Genomic DNA, 22,690 nt, shown 5'->3' with positions numbered 1-22,690 from the left:
GACCTTTGTTTGTGTTCCACCTCTGGAAGCTTATTGCTGCGGGGGAGTCGCCTCCTTCATAACAGAACCCCTCAGTCGGTCTCAGCTCTCTTGTCTGTCCATCACATTCTCCCTTTTCACATTCCTGCCATTCCACATGGACCAGCGCTTCCACCACACCCCAGCTCCGAGCCAAACCATCCTCACCACTGAAATGTCATGAACAATTCGGTGCACATGCGCTTATTTTAGAGGTTTGCATGAACTCATGGAAATGAAATTAAAAAACACTTTGGACATGTTTCTGCTGTGACTGCAGTGGCTCATTGACTTTCTGCTGGGACACATCTCAGTTACCAGTAAAACCTCAGCACCACATCTCTCTCCCCCCCCCCCCCCCCCCCCCCCAGTATGCCCACCACCACATCTCACTTCTCCAGCCTCTCCACCTCTCATCTCCTCAGGAGACCAGCTTTGGCCATGTGCCCGTAGTTACCATGGAGAGCTGCTCTTATTCCAACAAAGAGGCAAAACAAGTTGGGTTGAACTCATACACACATACACTCTCTCTCTCCTCCCATTCTTACACGAGGTCTCTACCTTTTAAAAAGTCGTTGCTATTAAGGGGAAGGAGCCATTGAGAGCAGACTTTAAGTGCGCGCTAAATTCAAAGTCAAGGCTTTGCGTAAAACCTAAAAAAAGATTTCACCATGATTTAAGGAAATGGGCGTGTGTCTCTTAATTTAAAACCCTTGAAAGTCTGAGAGAAAAAATTCAGAAGTCACCGGTCACTTTTTTTTTGACGCTCCGCTGTGTGCTCACCGACATAAATAGTTTTTGGGAATTTCCGCAGCCGATGTTTACGCACAGCTGTCTCTGGTTTACGCATGAAGCCACCGGAGGCTGAAGGCGCAGGCAGAGGTGGATGTGTGTCCATGTGGATCAGTGACTGAAGACGTGCACTGGATGAGATGGAGTGACATTTCCAATGGCTGGAACAGAGCGTCTGTGGCTGTTTGCAAGTTTGTGTCAGGTAAGAATGAGGCCTCCACAGATAGGAGGCCTCCTATAATCTGCTTCACAAATCGTTGTGAAGCAGATTATATCTTTTCTTTATGTTTTAGTATTTTTCCAGGACATGAGCATTAAACCATTACACCAGCTTCATTCTGGTCAAGTCCTTAAAAAGGCATTTAACATTATCAATGAGCCAACACATCCTTTGAGGTAGAGCTGCTGCCAGCAGGTATTTTTTAGATTTGTCAGTATTTTGTCATTTTTTGTGTGGATACATTTTCTGTGCACTTTTGTTTGTTTTCCTTGAATTGCAGAATAAATCATTTGAATTTATTTGAATTGAACATATAAACATTTTGACTCCTTTTTTAAGCAAATAATTTCAATCTTCATCCCCCTGTTCCTCAGGTGGCGTTGCTGACCTGTGAACAACATTCAAATCCTGTTGAGGTTGAAGTTGAGTTTCAGTCCTTCCCTTCTGGTCAAGATCCAGACACCTACACAGTGACCTGCAGGACTGCAAGTAACCATCTGGTAAGAATACAAGATTACGATTTGTCTTTCTGTGAAGCTTGAGTTTATTTTGAGGAATCCTCTCTGCAGGTGTATGTGGAGCCCATTGATCCATCAGCATGCTCTGATTGCAAGAAGTCCCTGCAATTGGTTGAAGACCGAAGAGGATATAACATCACACTGAGCTCTCGGAGGAATGACACCACACTCGAGGCAAAGACTTTTCACTTAAGTAAGTGTGTGAACTCGACGTGCACCAAGCACTGCAATGAAGAATGTTTTGAAGTTGATTAACGCTCCGTCTTCTTGTCTCTACCTCAGTTCCAGTCTCCCTGGATTCTTTTCGTGTACACACCACAACGACCTCCGCTCTCATGACATGGGAACTTCACAGACAGCAAAACCTCTCCACCCTGAGTCTGTACAACACTCACACATTATCTGTCACACACACATTCAACATGAAGCCCTCCGAGGTAGGAAAGTCCCAGTTTGCCGTGACAGGTCTCCGGCCTGGTACACGCTTCAAGGTCAAAATTGTGGTGACCACATCGCTCAGACACCTCAATGTGATCTTGAAGCAGAGACTCAGCATCGGCATGGAAACTGGTACAGTACAACAACTTCAATACCACATCAACCTAAAAACTGACTGCAAGCTGTTTGGTGTAAGTCGATGATCATCTCTGTCTGCAGCTCAGTGCCCCCCTGGTTGGCCGGCCAGAGAACGGAGCTGCTACACTGTGAGAAGAAGAGCTTTGACATGGAGCGACGCTCGGCACAGCTGTAAACAGCTGGCAGCTGGAAGTCACCTGGCTGATTTCAAGAGTCTCCATGATTTGACTTTTGTATCTTCTCACCTGCTGAGCCACAACAACCTGCTGCTACTCTGGACTGGACTCAGTGACCAGCAGGTGACTTTATTTTTTATACATACAAAGGCACAGAGGCACTGGGGAGATAAGCTGTTTTTCTTTTTATATTATCGGTACTGGTCATAATTTATGATTTGATAAAAATGTAAATACATTTTTCAATTTACTGTGTTTTATTTGACAATGTGCAAAATGATTTAATAACAGTTTACATTTGAGAATATAAATGAATAAGAATTGAATTTTGTTATTAAAAGATTATGATTTTATTTTACTGTGTAGAAATTAAATGATAAATGGAATATATTTATTTAACATTTCACACTCAAAGCACATAGTGCTTCTATTCACAGCACCGTAAGGGCCAATTTTGGGTTCAGTGTTTTACCCAAGGACTCTTCAGCATCCAGACTGGAGGAGCCAGTCGAACCACCAACTTTTTGGTTTGTGGACGACCTGTTCAACCTCCAGAGCCACAGCCACCCTGAAGTTCAAACAGAACTTGATCCTGTTGGATATGGAGGACTATATGGAAAGTGGACTGCAGGGCAGTAGCTTTGAAAATAATCTGGAGTATTATTAAACTTTCCTGCACAACATTTTTTCACTAATTCCTACAGGAAATGTCGAACACTTTGAGTACCTCAGTATGTGGGAATCTGGTGTGTACCTTTGACAGTAATGAACATTCTCATCAATGTAAATGAACCTAATCACTGGATATGACAATGTAGAGAATTATGATTATCACATGTTTTTAAGAAAATAACCAAATAGGTGTGAATATCTGGTGCATGCTGAATGAGGTATAAAAAGTTAATGACCTATGGCTCAAACTCACAGTTTTCTCTGGTGCTGCCTTTATTGAAGGCTGCAGTTAGGTCCTATCGGTCACAAAATCAAAGAGGATGATGGTATTTAAACTTTTAGGCTGTGCTAATTAGTTTACTTAGTAACCTGAGAAAGTGTCTTGGTGGCAGTAACTCCTAACGGGGGAGGTTTGTTTGTGACAGTCAGGGATGTATGTGTATGCAGGACATAATCTCTCTCGTGTGTCGCCTCACAGGAGGAGGGCCGACCGCTCTGGACTGATGGGTCGCCATATAACCTGACGGACATGATGATGACGTTACTGCCGGCCAATCACACAGACTGTTTTGCCCTCCAGAGGAATGCCACAGGACCAGGATACTTCCTCACTCCATTCTTCTGTAACATCAACTTACCCTTCATCTGTCAATACCAGAGTAAGCTAACTTCACATCTTCACAAATGAATCACTTTACATTATGTCACAATTATCAATTAAATAACTTTTTGAAATGATCTATACTACTTTACTATGGCTCAATCTCAGGGTAAATAATTCATTGTAATGTGTTTCTCCTCCTCATTTCCACCTCAGCCCCTCAAGTCCCTGCCTCCTTCTCCTTTGACCTGGTTCAGGTGACGGAGCATCAGGTGGAGCTTCGCTGGAGTGACTTTTCCCCCCTGAGCTCACTCGATCATTCATCTTTTGAGATATTCCTCCAGTACCAAAAGGAGACATGTGAAGAGTTGGGGCAAAGTGAAGAAAGTAGAAGCAGGACGTCAGAGGACAAAAAGGATAAAATGGTCAAAGTCCCCATCTCCCTGTCGTCCAGAGGGGTAACCGTGGCAGGTTTGTCTCCAGGGAGCATATACTCATTCACCCTTGGAGCTTCTCACCCTGCTGGCTCCAGCTGGAGCTTGGGACAGACACTGACTGCGTACACCAGTGAGTCTGCTGACACACAACAAAGGCAACACAAAAAGCTCTATTGTCTGCTCACAAATGTAATCTTTCTTTCTTAAAGGGCCACTTCCTCCTCAGAGCATCACTGTGGGCTCCATAACAGTCAGTCAGATGAGTGTCCACTGGATTCTGCCAGATGTGCAGCACGTTGCTGGAGGGACATTTGTTGTGCGATACATGGACATGTCCTTGAGAAACGAGAGGATAGTTGGAATGATCAACATCTCCTGCTCATCAGAGACTGGTAGGTTGCAGTCATACACGGCTGTGATTGGAGGGCTGGCGTCTCACAGGAAGTACGTGGTTGAAGTTTATGCAGTCACGCAGCACGGGATCCAGAGCTGTGGACAGACGCCTGTGACTGTACAGACTGGTAAGTGTGAAACGGCCCCCTTCATCTTACCAGAGGGTTGGTGATTCGATCCCCGCTGAAATCTCCTCAGCCAAGACACTGATGCTGTTCAGTCAGAGTGTGACTGATGTGTGATGAGGAAAAATGCAGCATATAGAAGTGCAGTATAAGTGGGTGAGTGGGACCTTGAGTGGTATTAAAACTAGAGATGCTTAATATAAATACAACCAATTTAAATGATGAGTCTTTTTTTAAAGTCTCCAAATTTCCGTACAGACTGAGGAGAGTTTGGGTTTATTGATTCTGCACAGCAGAGCTTGTTGATCTGTCCTCCCAACCAAAGCAGATAGGTTGCAGATGTTTTTATATTGACATTATAACTTGTAATTGTTATTAAAATGTAGCAAACAGGATTAACTTTGCAGATGCTGTTTGCGCCTCAGTTGAAAACTTAACCTTCTGCCATTGTGTTTCTTAGCGGTGAGGGCCCCTAGTGGTCTGGTGGTGTTGAGTTCGAGGGGAAATCTGACGGTCTGTTGGACCAGTCCACATGACGACCCACCGGATTCTTATTACATGACAGCCCACCCACTCAGTAACCCCAGTGCTTCTTCACTGTGGATCAACCAATCCAGTCCTGGTGGAAACTGTGTTGATCTGGGCCCATTTACTCCAGGTCAGACTTATGAAGTAGGAATGGTTGCACTGATCGGAAAAGACCAGAGCCAGAGAACCAGCATCACTCACACCACAGGTAAGAGAAACAAGAATACAGCCTTCGACAATATTTATATCAGGTTTAACCTCTCTACCCATTTTTTAAACTAAGTCTCCCTCTTTATCTGCAGATCCGTTACCTGTTCCGGTCGCAGTGCCTCTGTCAGTCAGCGCAACCTCTGCACAGCTGTACATTCAGCATCCACAGCTGGGTCTGACAGATGGGGTGAAAGTGTGTATGTGTCCGGGAGTTTGTGACCCTTTGTGTGAGGGATCATGTGGGTACTCGTGCGACTGGTACTCTCTCCCTGCTGGCATTCAAACTGTGACACTCGACAACCTCAGTCCAGGAACTGAGTACCAGCTGAAGGTTCACAGCACCAGCCGGGAGCAGACGGGACCTCCGTACTACACCAGTACCTTTAGAACGAGTGAGTTATCTCTGTTAATTCTAGTGCGTACAAATACATGGACTCTCATAGGTGGTTTCTCTGCTTTTATTGGAAAACACTTGTAAACAGATAATGAATAATGAGTGTTTGCAGTTTGTTAGAGTAATAATTACTGTATGCATTGTGGGATATGGTTTGTTTTTTTAGGTCTGGTCCCTCCCAGCAGAGTGAGGGAGGGCGTGGTGACAGACTCATCCATTGAGCTGCTTTGGGATCCCGCACACGGACGAGCTCTGAGGTTCGAGGTCGTCTGCCTGAACTGTGACCGTTCACACATGGTAAACAGATTGAAAAAAAACCCAATGTGAATGTTCACACCCGGACATCTCAGGGTTAGGAAGAGTCTGAAGTTTGATTTCCCAGAAATTCTGGTAACATCTAGATAGATAATTAAATGAGAGGTTCTCTCATTTTCATGGTGACCAGTTGTAAACATGTTTCTGTGTATCAAAAGTACATGTATGCATGAGTGTAACGTCCCCTCTCCCCCTCTATGTAATGCTGTTACTGTACACAGTATAATAAGGCTCTTATTGCTACAGGTGCAGAAGGTGTTCAACCAGAGCGCAGTGTTCTCCAGTCTAACTCCAGGCAGACTCTATCACTTTACAGTACGAACAGAGAAGGAGTCCTTCACTGACAGCTTCCCTGTCACCATCAACATCACAGCAGGTAAACATGCATGCGCACACACACACACGCACACATGCATGCATGCACGCCCGCACGCACGCCCGCACGCATGCACGCATGCACGCCCGCAAACATGTTGCTTAGGCGTCTTTTGTGTTGTTTTCTGTATGTGCCTGTAGCTCCCAGCCCAGTGGAGGTGTCTCTGGTCAATAAAACCACATCGTCCATATGCATCAGCTGGAGTCTGGTAAGGGGAGTGATGAGCGCACGCATCCTGTCAATCAAAAACACAACATCCTGTCAAGAGCTGATCATTTCTGATGTGGCGCTCAGGTCAGTCTCACTCGTGTCAGCCAACACACATTTCTCCAGTTTTATGACACTGGAAATTCATTCAGCTGATCCAAAGACAACAAGGAACTTTGATACTTGATAATCACTGACTGTTGTTCTGTGTGTGTTCACAGATCATACAGCTTTAAAGGACTTGCTCCTGGAAGTCAATACACAATTGAGATGATTTGTACCAGCAGGGAAAGGAAGAGTAAACCGGCTACAATAATCGTCAATACAAGTAAGTTTGTGAGTTGAAGACACAGCATGCTTTGGGTGTGTATGTGTCTACATTTGCATAGTTTCGGATTATAAAAATAATGTAGTAGGAAATAAATAGTGAGAGCAGAGCATAAATATGTGTTTTTATATTATATTAATGGGAGACAGAATACGATCATTAATATTATTCTATACTATATATTGACTTTGAGGATTTGAATGTGTCAGAATAAGATGTGATGAATAAAAAGGGAAAAGCCCTCAGTAGAGCTTATACCTTCCACCATGGCACAACGGTACCCTTAAATTAAATCTGCACCAAACTGCACACACTTAGAGATATCAGTTCCCTAAATATGCCTGGTTATTATTTAATCAAGATCAATGAATTATTCCCTAAAAAACGAGTTAAATGTCAAAAAACCTTATAGAGTTATAGAAAGTGATAGAAAATCAATGGATCTACCCTCTGATATTGATCCACACCAAACTTTTGACTCAACAAAGAACATTAAAGTTTCACCCAGACCACAACCTCCCACCAAGTCATTTGTCCTTAGTGGAGGTAGTTATAACAAAACTCTTCACAGACTTTTACAATACAAAAGTTTGGATCTCAGTATTCAATTGGTGCTGGTATCAACCCCTGGTGTTCATAAAGAAGTATGTAAAAATATAATATGATACGTCTGTATATAATGTCACGTCCTTGTCTCCAGTCCCAGAGGTACCGCAGGAAGTGGCTCTGTCAGCGCACATAGTGACATCAGCGTTTGTCACCTGGAGACCGCCGCCTGGTCAGGTGGAGGAGTACAGGGTAAGACGTGTATATGAATGTGTCTGTGCAGAGGTAGAAACAAGCATCATTTCAGTTTACTTCATATCAACTTTTAGACAAGTGTGTGTGTGTAGTAATGCACATCTTAGTCATTTGATTTAACACACACTTTAGTTTTTCAAGGACGATTGAGGCCACTTGCGTCAGGTTCCGCACTCAACTGTTGGTTACTTGGCAACCGGTGTTGGACTCGGCACACACCAGATTGAGTTACCATTTCTTTAAAAATGTATGGCCTTTGCAGAGCCATCGCCAGGAAGGATGACGGAGCACATCACTCACTGCCCACACTAACAGAAATAAGTTAGACACTTGTCAACTCACAGGGTTGCTCAACAACAAACATGTTATTGCCGTCAGTAACTGAAAAATGTGAATTTCTTTTTCTTTTTCTCAGCTTGGCTTTGGCCTGCTGTCCACGGACAAGACTTCATGGATTGACGTGCTTCTCCCGGGCACAACTTATGAGATCAGGGGTTTGATCCCAGGGTCAGACTACGGTGTGAACATTCAGAGTGTGTTGGGCTCAGACACCAGTCAGCCGGTCCACAGAGAGTTCAGCACACGTGAGAGATACACAAACACTCATCATTATCATTCTGATCTGTAACACCACTTTCAGTCGGAGGATAATACTCTCATAACACATATGAGAATGTTATTAAATTGTTGAGAATATTATTAATTATTATTATAATTATGAAAACTGCAAGTCATTGTTTTCCAGGCCCTGCAGGACTGTGCAGCCTCCATCTGGGCAACGTGAACTCGTCCTCTGTCTCAGTGAGCTGGGACAGTGCCATCGGGGAGTTCGACTTCCACAGAGTCACCGTGGCCAACACCTCGGACACACGTATGCTCACCGTACCTAAGGAGCAGCAGGTTGCCGTGGTTACGGGGCTGGTGGATGGCTGCAGCTACAACGTGAGCGCTGAGAGAGTGAGAGGGGTGACAGCAGGGAGCGCCGCCTTCCTGACCGTAACCACAGGTAGACGATACAACACCAGTCAACACCTGTCAACATTTCCTTTATTATTATTATTTTTGTTATTATTATCACACATCCTGACAACAGAGACTTCCTCTGCCACTTTGACTCTTTCTCTCCCTCTCCTGTGCTTCATGAGTGCCGGCCCGTGTACGAGGAGTGCGTGTTCTGAATGTGTCTGCACGTGCGTTTTCACTGCACTGGGAGCCGGCGGTGGGGTGTGTGGATCATTATGAAGTGAGCCTGCATCCTAACCAGGGAGAAGTCACAGTGCACCCTGGACATGATGGATACATTCAGGTACTTTTACACAGCAAACTAACAAGGGCCTTTCTCAACCCAGTGGGGACATTTGAATAACATGATATAACAGTTCAAGCTGAATAACAACAATGCAGTGTAGTCAGGAGCAAAAGGGGGTGGGGGGGGGAAGTGGGTCATCCAAAAACCAGAGGATGCCACATTCCCCATGCTGAAGTGCCCTTGGGCAAGATACTGAAACCCCAAATTGCCCCTGATGGTTGTCTCGGCAGCGTATGAGTGATGTAGAGAAAGAGCTGCACATTGATGCACTGTATGAATGTGTGTGTTAATGGTTGAATGGCAAAACTGTACAGTAAAGTGTGTTGAGTGGTCTCTACACCTCTGTACAAGAGTTCTGCACCGACCACATACACACAAAAATTCATACATTATCCCTCCTCCCATTCAAACAAGTACCGCCCCATACTGGCTCCCCGGCTGCCAGGTGTCAGATACCACCCAAAATGTAACCGTACACACACACACACATACACACACAGTGCACAGAGTTGAGTAATAGATCTCATTATTTATTAAGTTGGTTTCATGAGCTCAACCCTGAATCATTCATTTGGTTAAGCAGCTCTCTCCAGAGAGTGAGGGAGACCAGAGGAAGAGCGATAGCTTCGTGCTAATGAAAAGAACCCGCTGCCCTTTGCTGCTTATAACCACAAACCACCCTTTTGGAATACTTCAAGATTTGTTATTATCCAAATGCCTGGACAACAACCCAGTGACCTTTTTTTACTCATGCCACTAACCAGCCTCTAGACTCGGGAGTCACGTCTGCTTGGCTCGGTGGATTCACCTGTAGGTCACTGCTAACGTTCGTGCACTAACACTGGATGCAGCTCTTCCGCTGAGGCCTCTAACCTGCTGTGACTAAACTAAAGCTAACTCCTGCTATCCAGCATGACCTTGCTCATACTTGTCCTGCTGCTCACACTCTGCCTGGGAAAGGTGCACTCGCAGGTAAGAATAATTAATTAATTAATTAATTAATACCCAATGTCGGACATTGCATGTGCACACACATCTTAACACACAGATAGAAGAGAAGAGAAAATCCCTTATAAGTCCCACTATGGGGGAATTTGGCATCTTACAGCAGCAAAGAGGATAGTAAAAAAGAAACATTAGTAAAAGTAATAAATAAATAAAGATACAATACAAACACAAGGAAATCTGTAAACAGAATATATAGTGTCTATGGAGTGTAATAGGATTGCACATGTATGATATTGGAATTGCACAGATAGAACACACAAAAGGTAAATACATGCATACGTAAATATGCATGAATGACATATAAAATTTAAAGCACATACAGTTTTTTCCATTAAGATCCATCAATCGTTCACCGAGATATAAAATAAAAATATGTCACAAAACACCATATCTTGCAATGTTAAAGAAAGTGAAAGAAAAAAATGCCTGAATCCTCCCCCTGATCCAGATCTACACCAAAATTGAATGGGCTCCTCCCTGAACCATACTGTATCCTTCCACCAAGTTTCATGGAAATCTGTTCAGCAGTTTTTTTGGGGGGTAATCCTGCTAACTAAGAGACAAAAAAACAAAACCTCCTTAGTGGAAAAAAATGCTTGGTCATATTTCTGGGCTGGGAACTTAAGGTGCTGCTGTGTCACCCAACAGGCTGGTGTCATAGTGTCAAGTGTTAATTGCAACCAACACAAAGGCTAAAAGACTGCAACACACAGACAACTCATTCCCTGTGTGTCACCGACTTAAACAAACATACTTAGATAATAATTAACAAAGATATTAATCCACCCACCCTCATCCAACATTAACAGACAGCTCTTTATTACAATACATCATAATCTAAAACAACAGGGGGTTGACTGCGTGTTTATATTGTATTGTATATCTTTTTCATTTATGCAGGCTGATGTGGTCAATGTCAGTCCAGGGACACAGTTCACTGTAACGGTCACAGCGGCCTCGTCCTCCAACTTCAGCCCCGGGATCAGCCGCATGATCAACACTAATGAGAGTGGTGAGACGTGCACACACACACACATGCACACAGCTTTCTGTTTTGGGGCGTTTAAGTGGCATCAGGTTCTCTTACGCCCTCTGCTGTTAGGTTCAGGTCCTGTGCGGCAACGTACAGTACTAAGGTAGAGGGGAGAGTACAGTAGGTGTGTGTGTGTGAGCGCGTGTGTGTGCATGTAGGTGTGTGTGTGTATTCTACCTTCCATGTTTAATTCGTTTCAGGTAACTTAAGCCCAAGCTTTTGAACCGCAGGAAGAATGGGTCGGTGGTGAATGTCAGTGAAATGCCACTGCTGTGTGAGGCCTTATTCATCAGAGATTGGCCCATTACACACTCATGCAGACTCACACACACTGATACACACAAACACACACACACACTAGGATCAGCCCACCTTACACAACAGCACTATTCTTCAAAAAGCTGCTGCTGTGTCCTGTTGGGTTCTGATATGCAGAAGTTGTAATTAATCAAAAGACGTTTACACATTTCTGCTTATTGATGGTATTTTACACAGCTTGAGTCTGACAAGCTTATATTAAAAATTATGTTTGAATATATGAGTTTTATTCGCTGATTCTTCTCTTCTTTCCTCGCCTCTCCTCCCCTCCACTTGCAGTTCCTGGTCCCCCTTTGGGCCTTGAAGGAGAGGCTGTCGGGTCTAACGGTATTCTGCTCTCTTGGACCATGCCATCTGATGCCAACGATATCGATGAATATGTCATCAGGTATTTTTGTTTTAATTCTTTTTTTCATGGACCATATAAACAATGAAAACGATCTTACAGGACAGAGAGTGGAAGCTAAATCTCTTCTGTAAGGTTCATTGCAGCACAAAATCTATAATCTTGAATTAAAACAAAAGTATGGAGCACAGGACTGATAGACTAAATGAATTATAGATACAAAGGAAAATGAAATAGAACATGGACCCATTTCCATTTGGGGTTGTGTATAAAATTCAACATTCAAGGAGCATTCCTTTCATAGTTTTCAATTAAAAAAATATAAATGTTGTGTGTGTGTGTAAAATAAGATTCAGTTCTGATCTAACGTGACCTGATAAGACAGGTTTCTGTCAGTCAACAATACACAAGATTTACAAAAGATAAATAATATTCAAAATATGCAAAATATCTATTTCCTATAGCTGTGAATCTTTTTGTCTGTCATCATGTTTGTAAATATGTATATCATGAGTTGGGAATTAATAATCTTACCTTATTTTTCTCATAGGTACAAGGAAGTGTGTCCCTATCCTGATCTCACCTTCACACAGGTGACGAAGAACCTGGAAATACCAGAGACGCTTCTCACTGACTTCACCTCAGGTTCTACTTACCACATTCAGGTGAGATACATGAGACGTGGGGTAAAGTTTTGTTTTCATTACATTGTATTGATTTTATTGGGATCACCATTAGCTGATGTTGATTTCTTTAACTCATAAAAAACAAAACAGAAGTAACCACACTGAGACATTTAAACAAAGTTGTGAATATTTAAAAGAATCATAGTTAATTACTAAACTCCAGTGGAGTATTGGGGCCATATTGAAGAAAAAAGCCCTAATATTACAAGAATAAAGTCAGAATTGAGAATAAAGTCAAAATTTAATTACACGAATTAAAAAAAATTAAAAACTACAGTAAGCTGTAAGGAGAACACATGCTTTCTGAGTTCCATTCCTTCTGGATCCAAAATACAACCATTCTCACTGTTTCTTGAGAAACTACAAAAAAACTTTGAATGTCACTAAGATGTAACAATTGCCTCACTGTGAATTTCAAACGCCACTGGGTTCAGTAGTTTTTGAGTAGTGATGAATACATAACCTCCTTGGCGGAGGTAATTAAAACAAGTTTTCCCACAGGGAAACTATACATAATGTATTACATACATACATATTTAATACACAATTTTCATGGATATTACAGTTGGACCACTGTGTCTGTATATTTCATTAAATATACACTTTTAAGATTTTTGTGAATCTCATAACGAACACATTCGTTTACAATCGCCCTCCTGTGTCATCATGCATCAGCATGTGACTCGTTCATGATCCCCCAGCAGAAGGCCATTCTCTTGATCTGGCTGAATAGTAATTGATCCTGATTGCATTATTAATCAGGTAAACAGATCTATGGATCAGCCGCAGCTCTTTCCACTGCCTGTTGTCACTGAGCTTGAATGTGATCGTGCTTATTAGTTTTCAGAATTCATTAACCTGCTATGACCTTCATACAAATAGACTCTGAGAGGCTGACACATAGTTATAATACCTGCTCATACTGTATTTGTGTGTGATGTGTGTATCACATTACTTAACCTCACCTGTGAGTGTGTTGGTCTGCTAAACCCCATAGAGAGCTGAACTCATGAATCTCCAGCCTACGTCCTCCCTACCGCAACCAGATGAAGGTTTTCTCATGCCTACGTGCTCTGTCCAGAGGCCGTATATGAACACCTCAAGGGACTTTATTCAAATTTGGCACAAACCTTCAGTTGGTGGTCAAAGGTCACAAAACAAATGTATTGCCCTGTGAATGCAATATCTCAAGAACAACTTCAGGGAATGTTTTCAAATTTGGTGCAAACGGTCACCTAGACTTACAGAGGAACTGATTAGAATTTGGTGGCCAAGGTCATGGTGTTCTCACAAAACATATTTTTTGGACTTGTGAACACTATATCTCAAGAACAACTTCAGGGAATGTTTTCAAATTTGGAACAAAAGTTTAGTTGAAATTAAGGATGAAGTCATTATATTTTGGTCGTCAAAGGTCAAGGTTGCTGTGACCTCATTAACCCCTTTTTTGCTCTGTGAATGCATCATCTGAAGAATGGCTGAAGAAAATTTCTTCAAATTTCACACAAAGTTCACTTGTGGTCAACGTGAACTCACAAAACATGTTTTATCTCAAGTCCAGCTTTAGGGAATTTCATAACATTTTGACAAGTTATCATTTGGACTCAAAGAAGAACTGATTAGATTCCAGTGGTCAAAGGTCACGATGATATCATATTATTGTGAATGTCAGAAACACTTGGAGGAAACTGCACTGGTTGGCAGAAGAATACAAGCACAGGGCAGTAATTCTAGTCTCTCTGTGTTATGTTATGTATACTTCTGCAGCCAAAAATCACATACTGACACATACACTGCAACAAATTTGAACATTAATCAGTAATTTTGTCTGTAAGTGATTCTGCTGAGGTAAACAAGTCATTGAGTTCTACTTGTTTCGAGAGCACTCCACAATCAGGAGAAATACATTTATTGAACCCTCTAAACATCACTTTTAGAGATTTTCAGAGGACAAACAAAATATTACACTTGTACAATCTAATCCATTACAATAACCCCCAGAGAACAATTATATGTGAAGATGGAGATGCACAATCCAGAGAGGCATTTATTAAACTCTATGGTAATGTATTTGCTGTGCTGTCTGTAGTTATTATATTGCTTTTTTTCTGTTGTTCCCACTGCTTTGCTCCCTATAATATACATGCTCCTCTATAATAATGGCATTTTTCTTTAATTAGTTGCACAATAAAGTCCTGTTGGTGAAACTATGAAACAAAGCTGTTCTTCTTCTTTCTCGATAAGATTACTTTTTCTTTAGGTATCCAGTATTTGTCATCGTGCCCCAACATTTAAAAGAAATTGATAAATGTAAGATGAAAATTCAAGATTTGGGGATACAATTCATACAGTCAAGTTACAGTTCAATCAGCTTAATAAAGAAAAGTTGCATTGTTTTATTTTCACTTCATTATAAATTCATTTTTCATTCACTTTCATTTATTCTGTTTGAATACCCTGACATTAGCACCTAATCAGGTTTGTGAATGAATCATAACTCTCTCTCTCCCTCCCTCCCTCCCTCACTATATCTGTCTTTATCAATCCATCTCTCTTTCTCTCTATGTCTCTCTCTCTCTCTCTCTCTCTCTGTGTAGGTAGCAGCCATATCTCCAGCTGGAATTGGAGCACTGAGCAAATCTATCTACATAAAGACTGCTGAGTCACGTGGGTATCCATGCACATGCACACGCTCGGACACATGCTGTAAATGCTGTATATGTGTGTGTATATTAATCTGTGCGTGTGTTTGTTTGTGTGTGTGTGTGTGTGTGTGTGTTTGTTTGTGTGTGTGTGTGTGTGTGTGTGTGTGTGTCCTGCAGCCCCTGGCCTGGTCACCAACCTCACAGCGTATGCTCAGAACCACACCTCCGTCATGGTTACCTGGTACCTGCCGCACCGCATCAACGGCCTCATAAACAAGTTTGCAGTCAAGGCAAAGCACGCTCGCACTGGGCAGACAGTCCGCACACTGGAGGTCAACGCAGAGGACATCATGACTGTAGCGCTGCCTCACTGCAATGTACAGCACTGCATTATACTGTCACCTCCGTCTCTCTCCCTGCATTGTACTGTCACTGTGAAATGTTCTGTCTCTATTCTTCGTCTCTGTCAGGAATATAAATGCTACACATCTTACCCTCGTTGTGTGTGTCCCTGGTGGTTGTGTGTGTCTAGGATGCAGCTGATATCCTGTCTCGTGCAACTCCGAGTCCACTGGAGATAACGGCCTCCTCTCCACCTATCACCCTCTCCGCCGTGCCCCCTGCGGCCTCCTGGAGCGTGCCCATATCGGTGGGAGTTGATCAGCTGCGACCTTATACCGCCTATCTTTTCGAAGTGTCGGCCTTCACGTCTGATGGAGAGGGACAGATAGCCTCCACCATGGTCCGCATGCCAGAGTCAGGTGTGGGGGGAGAAAATGCTCACAAGGAAGCAGTTTTGTGCATTATAGGGCTTATTCTGTTTTTATGTGAGGGAAAAATCTTTTTTTCCATGTGATTGTTAATGGCAGCTCCGGAAGATGCACCACAAAACTTTAATGTCCTGAACATGACGTCAAGATCAATCTCTGTGTCCTGGAACGCTCCCAAAATTACCACAGGAAAGTTCAGCTACATGCTCTACCTTTACGGACCTACAGGTTGTCAATTATTCTCTCAGAAACACACTTTGCAGACATGAACACACAAACAGACTCTAAATCTTTTTTTCTATTTTCTCTTCATGTCAGGATTTATGTATGAGAACAGCACAGGGGACATGCGGTTTGCTTTTAGTGGTCTGATCCCATACACAAGGTACACGGTGGCCGTCCGAGCCAAAGCAGCTGGTGAAGTGGGTCCAGCGGCGCAAGAAGACGTAGTTACACCTGCTGAAGGTGAGAACACTCATAAGCTTAAACCCACTTTACAAACATCACTTGATTAGTTCTTCTTAATTTGACAAGATGAGAAGGAGTGCATGAAATTGCACACAGATACAGAGACGTCCAGGATAACTCAATCATGTCCAGTGCTGAGCACTGAGGTGTGTTTTCTGTAACTATGTCTGCCTCTGTGTGCATGTTTGTGTGAGTAGCACCTAGTGCAGTGCAGAACCTGGAGGCAGTCGCTGAGGATTCAGTTTCAATCCGTGTGAGTTGGAAAAGCCCTGCTCAACCTAACGGCCCCATCACTCAGTACAGACTGCAGGTCCTGGTGGACGACACTCTGCTGCAGGACATCACCCTCACTGCAGAGGCGGTACGTCACATGTTACAGCCATGACAGTCCTCATAAACCAGCTCACTATAAATAACTGCTCACTATTGATTCTATTGAATCAAAGTCAATTCTTACACTTATTGTACATATTAAAGACTTTTATCATAAAACCTGTACAAACATTACAGTGAGCCTACAAGAAAATATATTTGACATTTTTATTACATACAAGTATTTATTAGGAATAATATTATTATTATAATGAATAACTCTATTTTAGTTGATATCAACATTTATTTACAACATAATGTACCAGGTAATCAAACAAAAAAAACACATTATCTTAAAATTTAACACAACAGCACTTTCTCAGCAACAGAGAATTACATTTGTTGCATCAGTGCCATTATACATCACTGTGAAGCACTTTGTAACCTTGTTTAGATTATTGCTATACAAATGAAGTTCTAATTAAACATCATCTGTGAGCCCACAACTTTCTAGTTAATGGAATTATTGCACATTTTTATTCATATCTTTATGTACAAGCACCTGTCGGTATCTACTGATTCAAGTAGATATTATTTTAAAGTCCCCTTCTGAGAAAACGTTTTTAAACATGTTTTTAAACATCTTAGCATGTCCCCCTTTTATATGGTACAATATACATTTTGAGCAAAATAAGCAGTCAGCTCTGACTGAGAATTCTCTGAAACCAATCCCGTCAACTTGTGGGTGGGGCCCAGTAGCTGGAAAAGGCTCCTCAACTGTTGGTGAGCTGTGAGGAGTTGGGAGACAGGGAGCAGGGCTGTGGTCATATTAGCATATCACTCATGAATAGAGGAAGTAAGGTACTGAGTTACATTCAAGCTATTTTAAAATGAGGAATTCTTCATGACAAACCTTTTAAATATGAACTCTTGAAATAAACTGCTGGAGTGGGACTTTAAGAGCTGATGAGCCAAGGGAATTGTGATTCACGGCTTTATACTGCACCCATTCAGAAAACATTCAATAGTACCTGCAGAGTATTCAATATATTTTTTTTTTCATTCTTCAGAATGGAACCGATTTGTATGAAGAGGAGACACTTTCTCCCGATGTCCGCAACAACTCAGGTCGACGTAAGAGAACTGCTGAGCTCGGTCTGATCACATCTCCACCGACTTTCACAGCCACTGTTTCTGAGCGCACGCTGCCCACTGATATGACTGTTTCCACCGTCCAGCACTCTGGACTTAGCAGCTCTGCTGACATCACAAGCTCTGATGTTCAACCTACAGCTGATCCCATGGTCACTGAGAAGACCAGCACCAATTTCACCACTGCTTCACACTCTGACAGCACTAATGTAAAGTCTTCAGAGTCTTCAGTGGAGTCTGGAACCACTGCTTTTTTTCTTACCTCTGTACTTCCTGTTACGCTTCCACCCTGGCTGACAAAGCAATCACATGTTGGCGATATGACTTCAGACTCCTCCCCTTTGGCCGTGACCCCAAACCCGATGCGCTTGTCCACACGTGATGCATCTATTACGGGACACTTTTCAACACGCAGCGCAGCAACTTCTGGTATTACGGGTGCTTCTGGTACTACAGGTGGGAGGCCATGAACTCTGAACACTGCTTCTTTTAAATTCCTTCAGCCCCTGACACACATGGGCTTTTTTTCTTATCTATATACAAGAGTGTCGTCTTTCAGTTTGAGAGCAGGACTTACTGATTTCACTTTCAAATTTTGTAATGTTCTCACTCAGATACATCCTGCTCCTGCTTAGATTTCCTGTGCACCAGCCTCAGCTTTTCTCCCCTCACTCACACTGCTTCAGGTTTCTCCTCTGCTCTGGTATTATTTTCTTCAGGTACAGTGTTGACAAGTGAAATTGTCCCAACCTTGCTCTAGACATTCTATTGATTGGGGAGTTTTGACGGACCTGTTGCACAAAAACATCCGTGGGAGAAATCCGAAAGGAGAAGAGCTGAAGCACAGGAAGTCTGTCCAAGAGACAAAACATCTGAGTTCAAGCGCACAGTTTGAGCACAAGCAGAGAAAATCTAAGCACAACCGGGGCTATTTCAGTGTGAGGTTTTAAGGTTTTAAGTGAGAGCATTCTAAAATCGGAACGTGGAATCAGAAAGTCCTGCTCTCAAACTGAAAGCCCACGTTCTTGAATCAATTTAGGGGAAAAAACATGCATCCAAGGATTTGTATCTGTTCCGGTGATTGTGAAACCTGTGTACACATGTGGTTGTGCGTATCCATCTGTGTCTGCTTGCTTGCCGCAGGTGTTACAGTGAGAGAAGAGGTGATGGATGTTCTGTCTGAGGATTTGTCGTACCTGGTGTTGGATCTGAATCCCTTCACCGAGTACACGTTCAGGGTCACTGCGTCCACCACTGTGGGGGAGGGCCCTGCCACGGACATCTCTGAGAAGACCAGGGAGCAGGGTGGGTGGTCACATATGTCACATAAACTTACAACACTTTCAATCTGCCTATTAATACGTTGCACTGTGTGTGTCTTTTAGTCCCGAGCTCCGTTCTTGAAGTGTCTTATCAAAACATCAGCTCCACCTCCATACAAGTGAGCTGGGTCCCTCCAGTCAACCCTAATGGACGGATCACACACTACACCGTCTACAGCCTCGAACTGCACAGTAAACAGGCACTGACGTGGATCAGTAACACAACCAGCATATTGATAACAGGTGGAGTACTCTTCTGTTTTTCATTAACAACATCCTAACCCGGTTCTCTAGCTCATTTTCTTGTCTCTCTGACTTAATGTCTAGATCTGGACAAGTATACTGGTTATACGCTGCGTGTGGCTGCATCCACAGCTGTGGGAGAGAGCGCTCTTACTGAGGAAGATGACATCTTTGTTTACACCTTAGAGGACGGTAAGTGCTAAAGCATAGACTGTATATGAAGATTGACGTTGCAAGCCCGCTTCCTCCCATTATTCAGAAATAAAGCCAATGCATCCCGGATATGAATGCTGATGTCTTGCACCGAAAACGTAGTTTGGAGTCAAAGTCTGGGAAGTAGCAGTTGTTGGGATGGAGCTACGGTAGTGAGTTCCCACCGATACACATGCTCAGACAACAAGTCGGTCACAGCTGTCAATCATATTTCACCTTGTTTTTATAGCATCAAATAAATAATTAAAACCAAACTTACTAGAAAAATGAGCAGTTGAACATACACACGTATGATAAGAGCTACCTTAAATGATAGGAACCATCACTGAGAAAAAAAAATTTTTTTAGTTTGCTCCATGTCCCATTCGCTTACATGGAGGAGGATTCATGACCAATACTGCAGCCCGCTACCAGGGGGCGATCGAGATGTTTTGGCTTCACTTTTGAGAAGCTGTCATGTCGTCCAATATTAATATACAATCCATGTGCTGAACACAAACAAACAAAACACATTTATTATTTGTTGGATTTGACTGTATCTCAGTTCACCTCACATTCCATTGAATGAAAGAGCATCCTGGGATTTTCTTCACCCACAGAGCCTGACTCCCCCCCTGTGAACCTCACTGTGGTGGAAACCAGCCCCTCCACCGTCACACTGGCCTGGTCTCCACCTGAGAGAGCCAACGGGCTGATCCAACGTTACGAGGTCCTGTACGAGAACGAGTCCTACTCTGCTCTGATGAACACCTCCTCAAACAGAGTGACTCTGACCAGCGTGAAGCCGTTCTCATACTACAACGTATCTGTGAGGGCGTACACGCGTTACGGCCACGGCAACCAGACGTCAGACACTTTACACCTCCTGTCTGGAGAAGATGGTGTGTTGAGTGAATACACACATGGAATTTGCAGAATTATCAGATATCCCGTTTTTGGTGAACGTGCTTCTCCATGTTCTCTCTCCAGTCCCAGGCAGTCCTCCGTACGGCCTCTCCTATGAGTCAGTCAGCCCGAGTGAGGTGAATGTGACCTGGCAGCCACCTCTGCTTCCTAACGGCCTCATCACCCACTACAGCCTGGAGCTTTGGAATTCCACTCACTACCTGAACCTCACCTCCCCGACCAACTACATCCACATCACGCACCTGCGGAAGTACGCGCACTACCGCATCATGGTGCAGACACACACACGTGTCGGGCCGGGGAACCACAGCAGTGAGCCGCTCAACGTGACCACACTGGAGGATGGTGAGAGGTGGGGGAAGGGAGGAATGGGGCAGGGTTTGTTTGCACTTCAAGCACGGCGCACGGTTACAGGACTGGCTGACAGGTTCAAAGGGCATCTGATTAAATCTGACTTTTCCTTCTCCGTTACATCCCTCTGCTTCTGCTCACACTAATGTCATTCCATCACAGGTATTTGAGACTGGAGTTTCCCATCAGGACTGAAAAGAGTCACTAAAACTAACCAGTTTCCATTTCAGGGCAATATTCGGTTTCTCTCCGGCACGTTCCTGGAGGCCTCTCTCGACTTTCTGTGCAAATATATCTTCAAATAATTACTCCTCTATTCAGTTTCTGCTTTGATGGGCACACACTTCTTATCTTAACTGGAAAGTCATTCTCCTGCATCTCAGCTCCAGACACACCTCCTCAGTTCCTCCAAGCCAGAAAGCTGTCAGACTACGAGGTGGAATTGTCATGGCAACCACCACTTGAAGCCAATTCAGACATACTCTACTACATTGTCAAAGTTTGGTGAGTTGGTGAATCTACACAACAATCCCCGGAGAAAGAAAAATGAGCACATGGAAAACAAGCAAATGGATGTTTTTTCTGTCAGGAATGAAACGAGTGAGCAGTGGCAGAATGTGACAGACACGTCAGTGGTTATTAACGTGGACTCGGAGAGTCGCTACAATGCATCTGTCTCCAGCTGGACCAGACTGGGAGATGGAGGCGTGTTGCTCTACATCAGCTTCACCACCACAGATGCAGGTGCTGGATAAAACCCCAAAAATTGACATTTTATTGTATACATATATAAAACATTTATTTAACTCTGCATGTTTTTCTCACCCAAATCTTTTCTGTGTGGCTTTCAGAGCCGTTTGACTCTCCACAGAATGTGACTGTTACAAATGTGACCGCCTCCTCCATCACCTTGCTGTGGAAACCACCCACTGAACCAAATGGAATCATTGTACACTACACTATTTACTACTCTGATAACAACACAGTGACTGAGCAGGTGAGACATATGTACCGCATGAAGTCTGTACAAAGAAAAACCATTTGTCACTCATCTGTATATGCAGAACCCATTTCGCTCATGTTTAATGTCCATCTAGTATATGGAAGTAACCCCTCCTTCAATCCATTCATCCATTCATCCATCCATCCATCCATCCATCCATCCATCCATCCATCCATTCATTATCTACACAGTTTATCCTTTGAGGATTACAGAGATTGGTCTGGAGTTAATCCCAGTTTGCAATGGATGAGAAGAGGGATACACCATAAACAGGTCACCAGAGCATCAAAGGGCCAACATATAGAGACAAACAACCATGCTCACATTCACACTTATGGTCATTGTTAAGTCCAATTAACCATACCCTAATCTTCATGTCTTTGGAGTGTGAGAGAATGCCGGAGAAAGCCCACACAGGTCTGATCTGAACCAGGATTTGAACAAAGAACCTTTGTTAATCGCTGCACCACAATGGAAGTAAACCTGAGCCCCTTTTGTTTTCTCTACAGAGGGTTTCCATGTCAGATCTACCTGCCCCTGCCTCACCTGCCTCACCCCTCTCCTTCACTCTGACTGGGCTGATCGGGGGCACTAATTACACCATGTGGATGACCTCCAGCACTGTGCAGGGGGACGGAGGGGTCCAGAGCGAGACACTAACACTGCTCTTACCAGAGGACGGTCAGTCAGACACACACAGGCACACACAGACACACACAAAAGCAACCGTACACCAAAATAAATTAGTTCAAATGAGCAGACATACACATGAAATGCAGCTAAATAAATAATTCAGTCAGAGTATCACTGTGAGGTTAAGTCTGCACACTTTTTCCATAACACTTAAACTTCAAAAATCACATAAAAACTCTGAGATTGAAGACGTAACTTTCAGCCTGCCAGTTAAAGGAGATAACT

At 43.2% G+C, this 22,690-nt stretch overlaps 1 protein-coding gene across 1 annotated transcript in view; it reads left to right on the top strand.

The window, feature by feature from the left end:
- The first annotated feature begins 604 nt into the window (after positions 1 to 604).
- The window catches only part of ptprq (protein tyrosine phosphatase receptor type Q), a 38,854-nt gene continuing 16,768 nt past the window's right edge, over positions 605 to 22,690 (top strand). Inside the window, exons 1-37 of the mRNA XM_069528632.1 lie at positions 605 to 1,012; positions 1,405 to 1,530; positions 1,600 to 1,741; positions 1,831 to 2,118; positions 2,206 to 2,423; positions 3,451 to 3,631; positions 3,790 to 4,140; positions 4,220 to 4,531; positions 4,989 to 5,264; positions 5,359 to 5,658; positions 5,827 to 5,957; positions 6,222 to 6,351; positions 6,492 to 6,645; positions 6,780 to 6,886; positions 7,587 to 7,684; positions 8,103 to 8,271; positions 8,433 to 8,693; positions 8,833 to 8,993; positions 10,905 to 11,016; positions 11,635 to 11,743; positions 12,252 to 12,366; positions 14,985 to 15,054; positions 15,210 to 15,409; positions 15,565 to 15,793; positions 15,902 to 16,030; positions 16,121 to 16,267; positions 16,468 to 16,631; positions 17,653 to 18,190; positions 18,878 to 19,039; positions 19,120 to 19,299; positions 19,384 to 19,491; positions 20,112 to 20,393; positions 20,482 to 20,763; positions 21,153 to 21,273; positions 21,359 to 21,513; positions 21,621 to 21,766; positions 22,282 to 22,453. Of these exons, the coding sequence (XP_069384733.1) occupies positions 968 to 1,012; positions 1,405 to 1,530; positions 1,600 to 1,741; positions 1,831 to 2,118; positions 2,206 to 2,423; positions 3,451 to 3,631; positions 3,790 to 4,140; positions 4,220 to 4,531; positions 4,989 to 5,264; positions 5,359 to 5,658; positions 5,827 to 5,957; positions 6,222 to 6,351; positions 6,492 to 6,645; positions 6,780 to 6,886; positions 7,587 to 7,684; positions 8,103 to 8,271; positions 8,433 to 8,693; positions 8,833 to 8,993; positions 10,905 to 11,016; positions 11,635 to 11,743; positions 12,252 to 12,366; positions 14,985 to 15,054; positions 15,210 to 15,409; positions 15,565 to 15,793; positions 15,902 to 16,030; positions 16,121 to 16,267; positions 16,468 to 16,631; positions 17,653 to 18,190; positions 18,878 to 19,039; positions 19,120 to 19,299; positions 19,384 to 19,491; positions 20,112 to 20,393; positions 20,482 to 20,763; positions 21,153 to 21,273; positions 21,359 to 21,513; positions 21,621 to 21,766; positions 22,282 to 22,453 (6,871 nt within the window). The 5' untranslated portion in view covers positions 605 to 967. The remainder of the gene's footprint in view (positions 1,013 to 1,404; positions 1,531 to 1,599; positions 1,742 to 1,830; positions 2,119 to 2,205; positions 2,424 to 3,450; positions 3,632 to 3,789; positions 4,141 to 4,219; positions 4,532 to 4,988; positions 5,265 to 5,358; positions 5,659 to 5,826; positions 5,958 to 6,221; positions 6,352 to 6,491; positions 6,646 to 6,779; positions 6,887 to 7,586; positions 7,685 to 8,102; positions 8,272 to 8,432; positions 8,694 to 8,832; positions 8,994 to 10,904; positions 11,017 to 11,634; positions 11,744 to 12,251; positions 12,367 to 14,984; positions 15,055 to 15,209; positions 15,410 to 15,564; positions 15,794 to 15,901; positions 16,031 to 16,120; positions 16,268 to 16,467; positions 16,632 to 17,652; positions 18,191 to 18,877; positions 19,040 to 19,119; positions 19,300 to 19,383; positions 19,492 to 20,111; positions 20,394 to 20,481; positions 20,764 to 21,152; positions 21,274 to 21,358; positions 21,514 to 21,620; positions 21,767 to 22,281; positions 22,454 to 22,690) is intronic.

Source organism: Paralichthys olivaceus, chromosome 7 (genome assembly GCF_024713975.1).
Source record: "Paralichthys olivaceus isolate ysfri-2021 chromosome 7, ASM2471397v2, whole genome shotgun sequence".
NCBI lineage: Eukaryota > Metazoa > Chordata > Actinopteri > Pleuronectiformes > Paralichthyidae > Paralichthys > Paralichthys olivaceus.
Note: the sequence above shows the minus strand (reverse complement) of the source record. Positions and strands in the feature narration are given on the sequence as shown.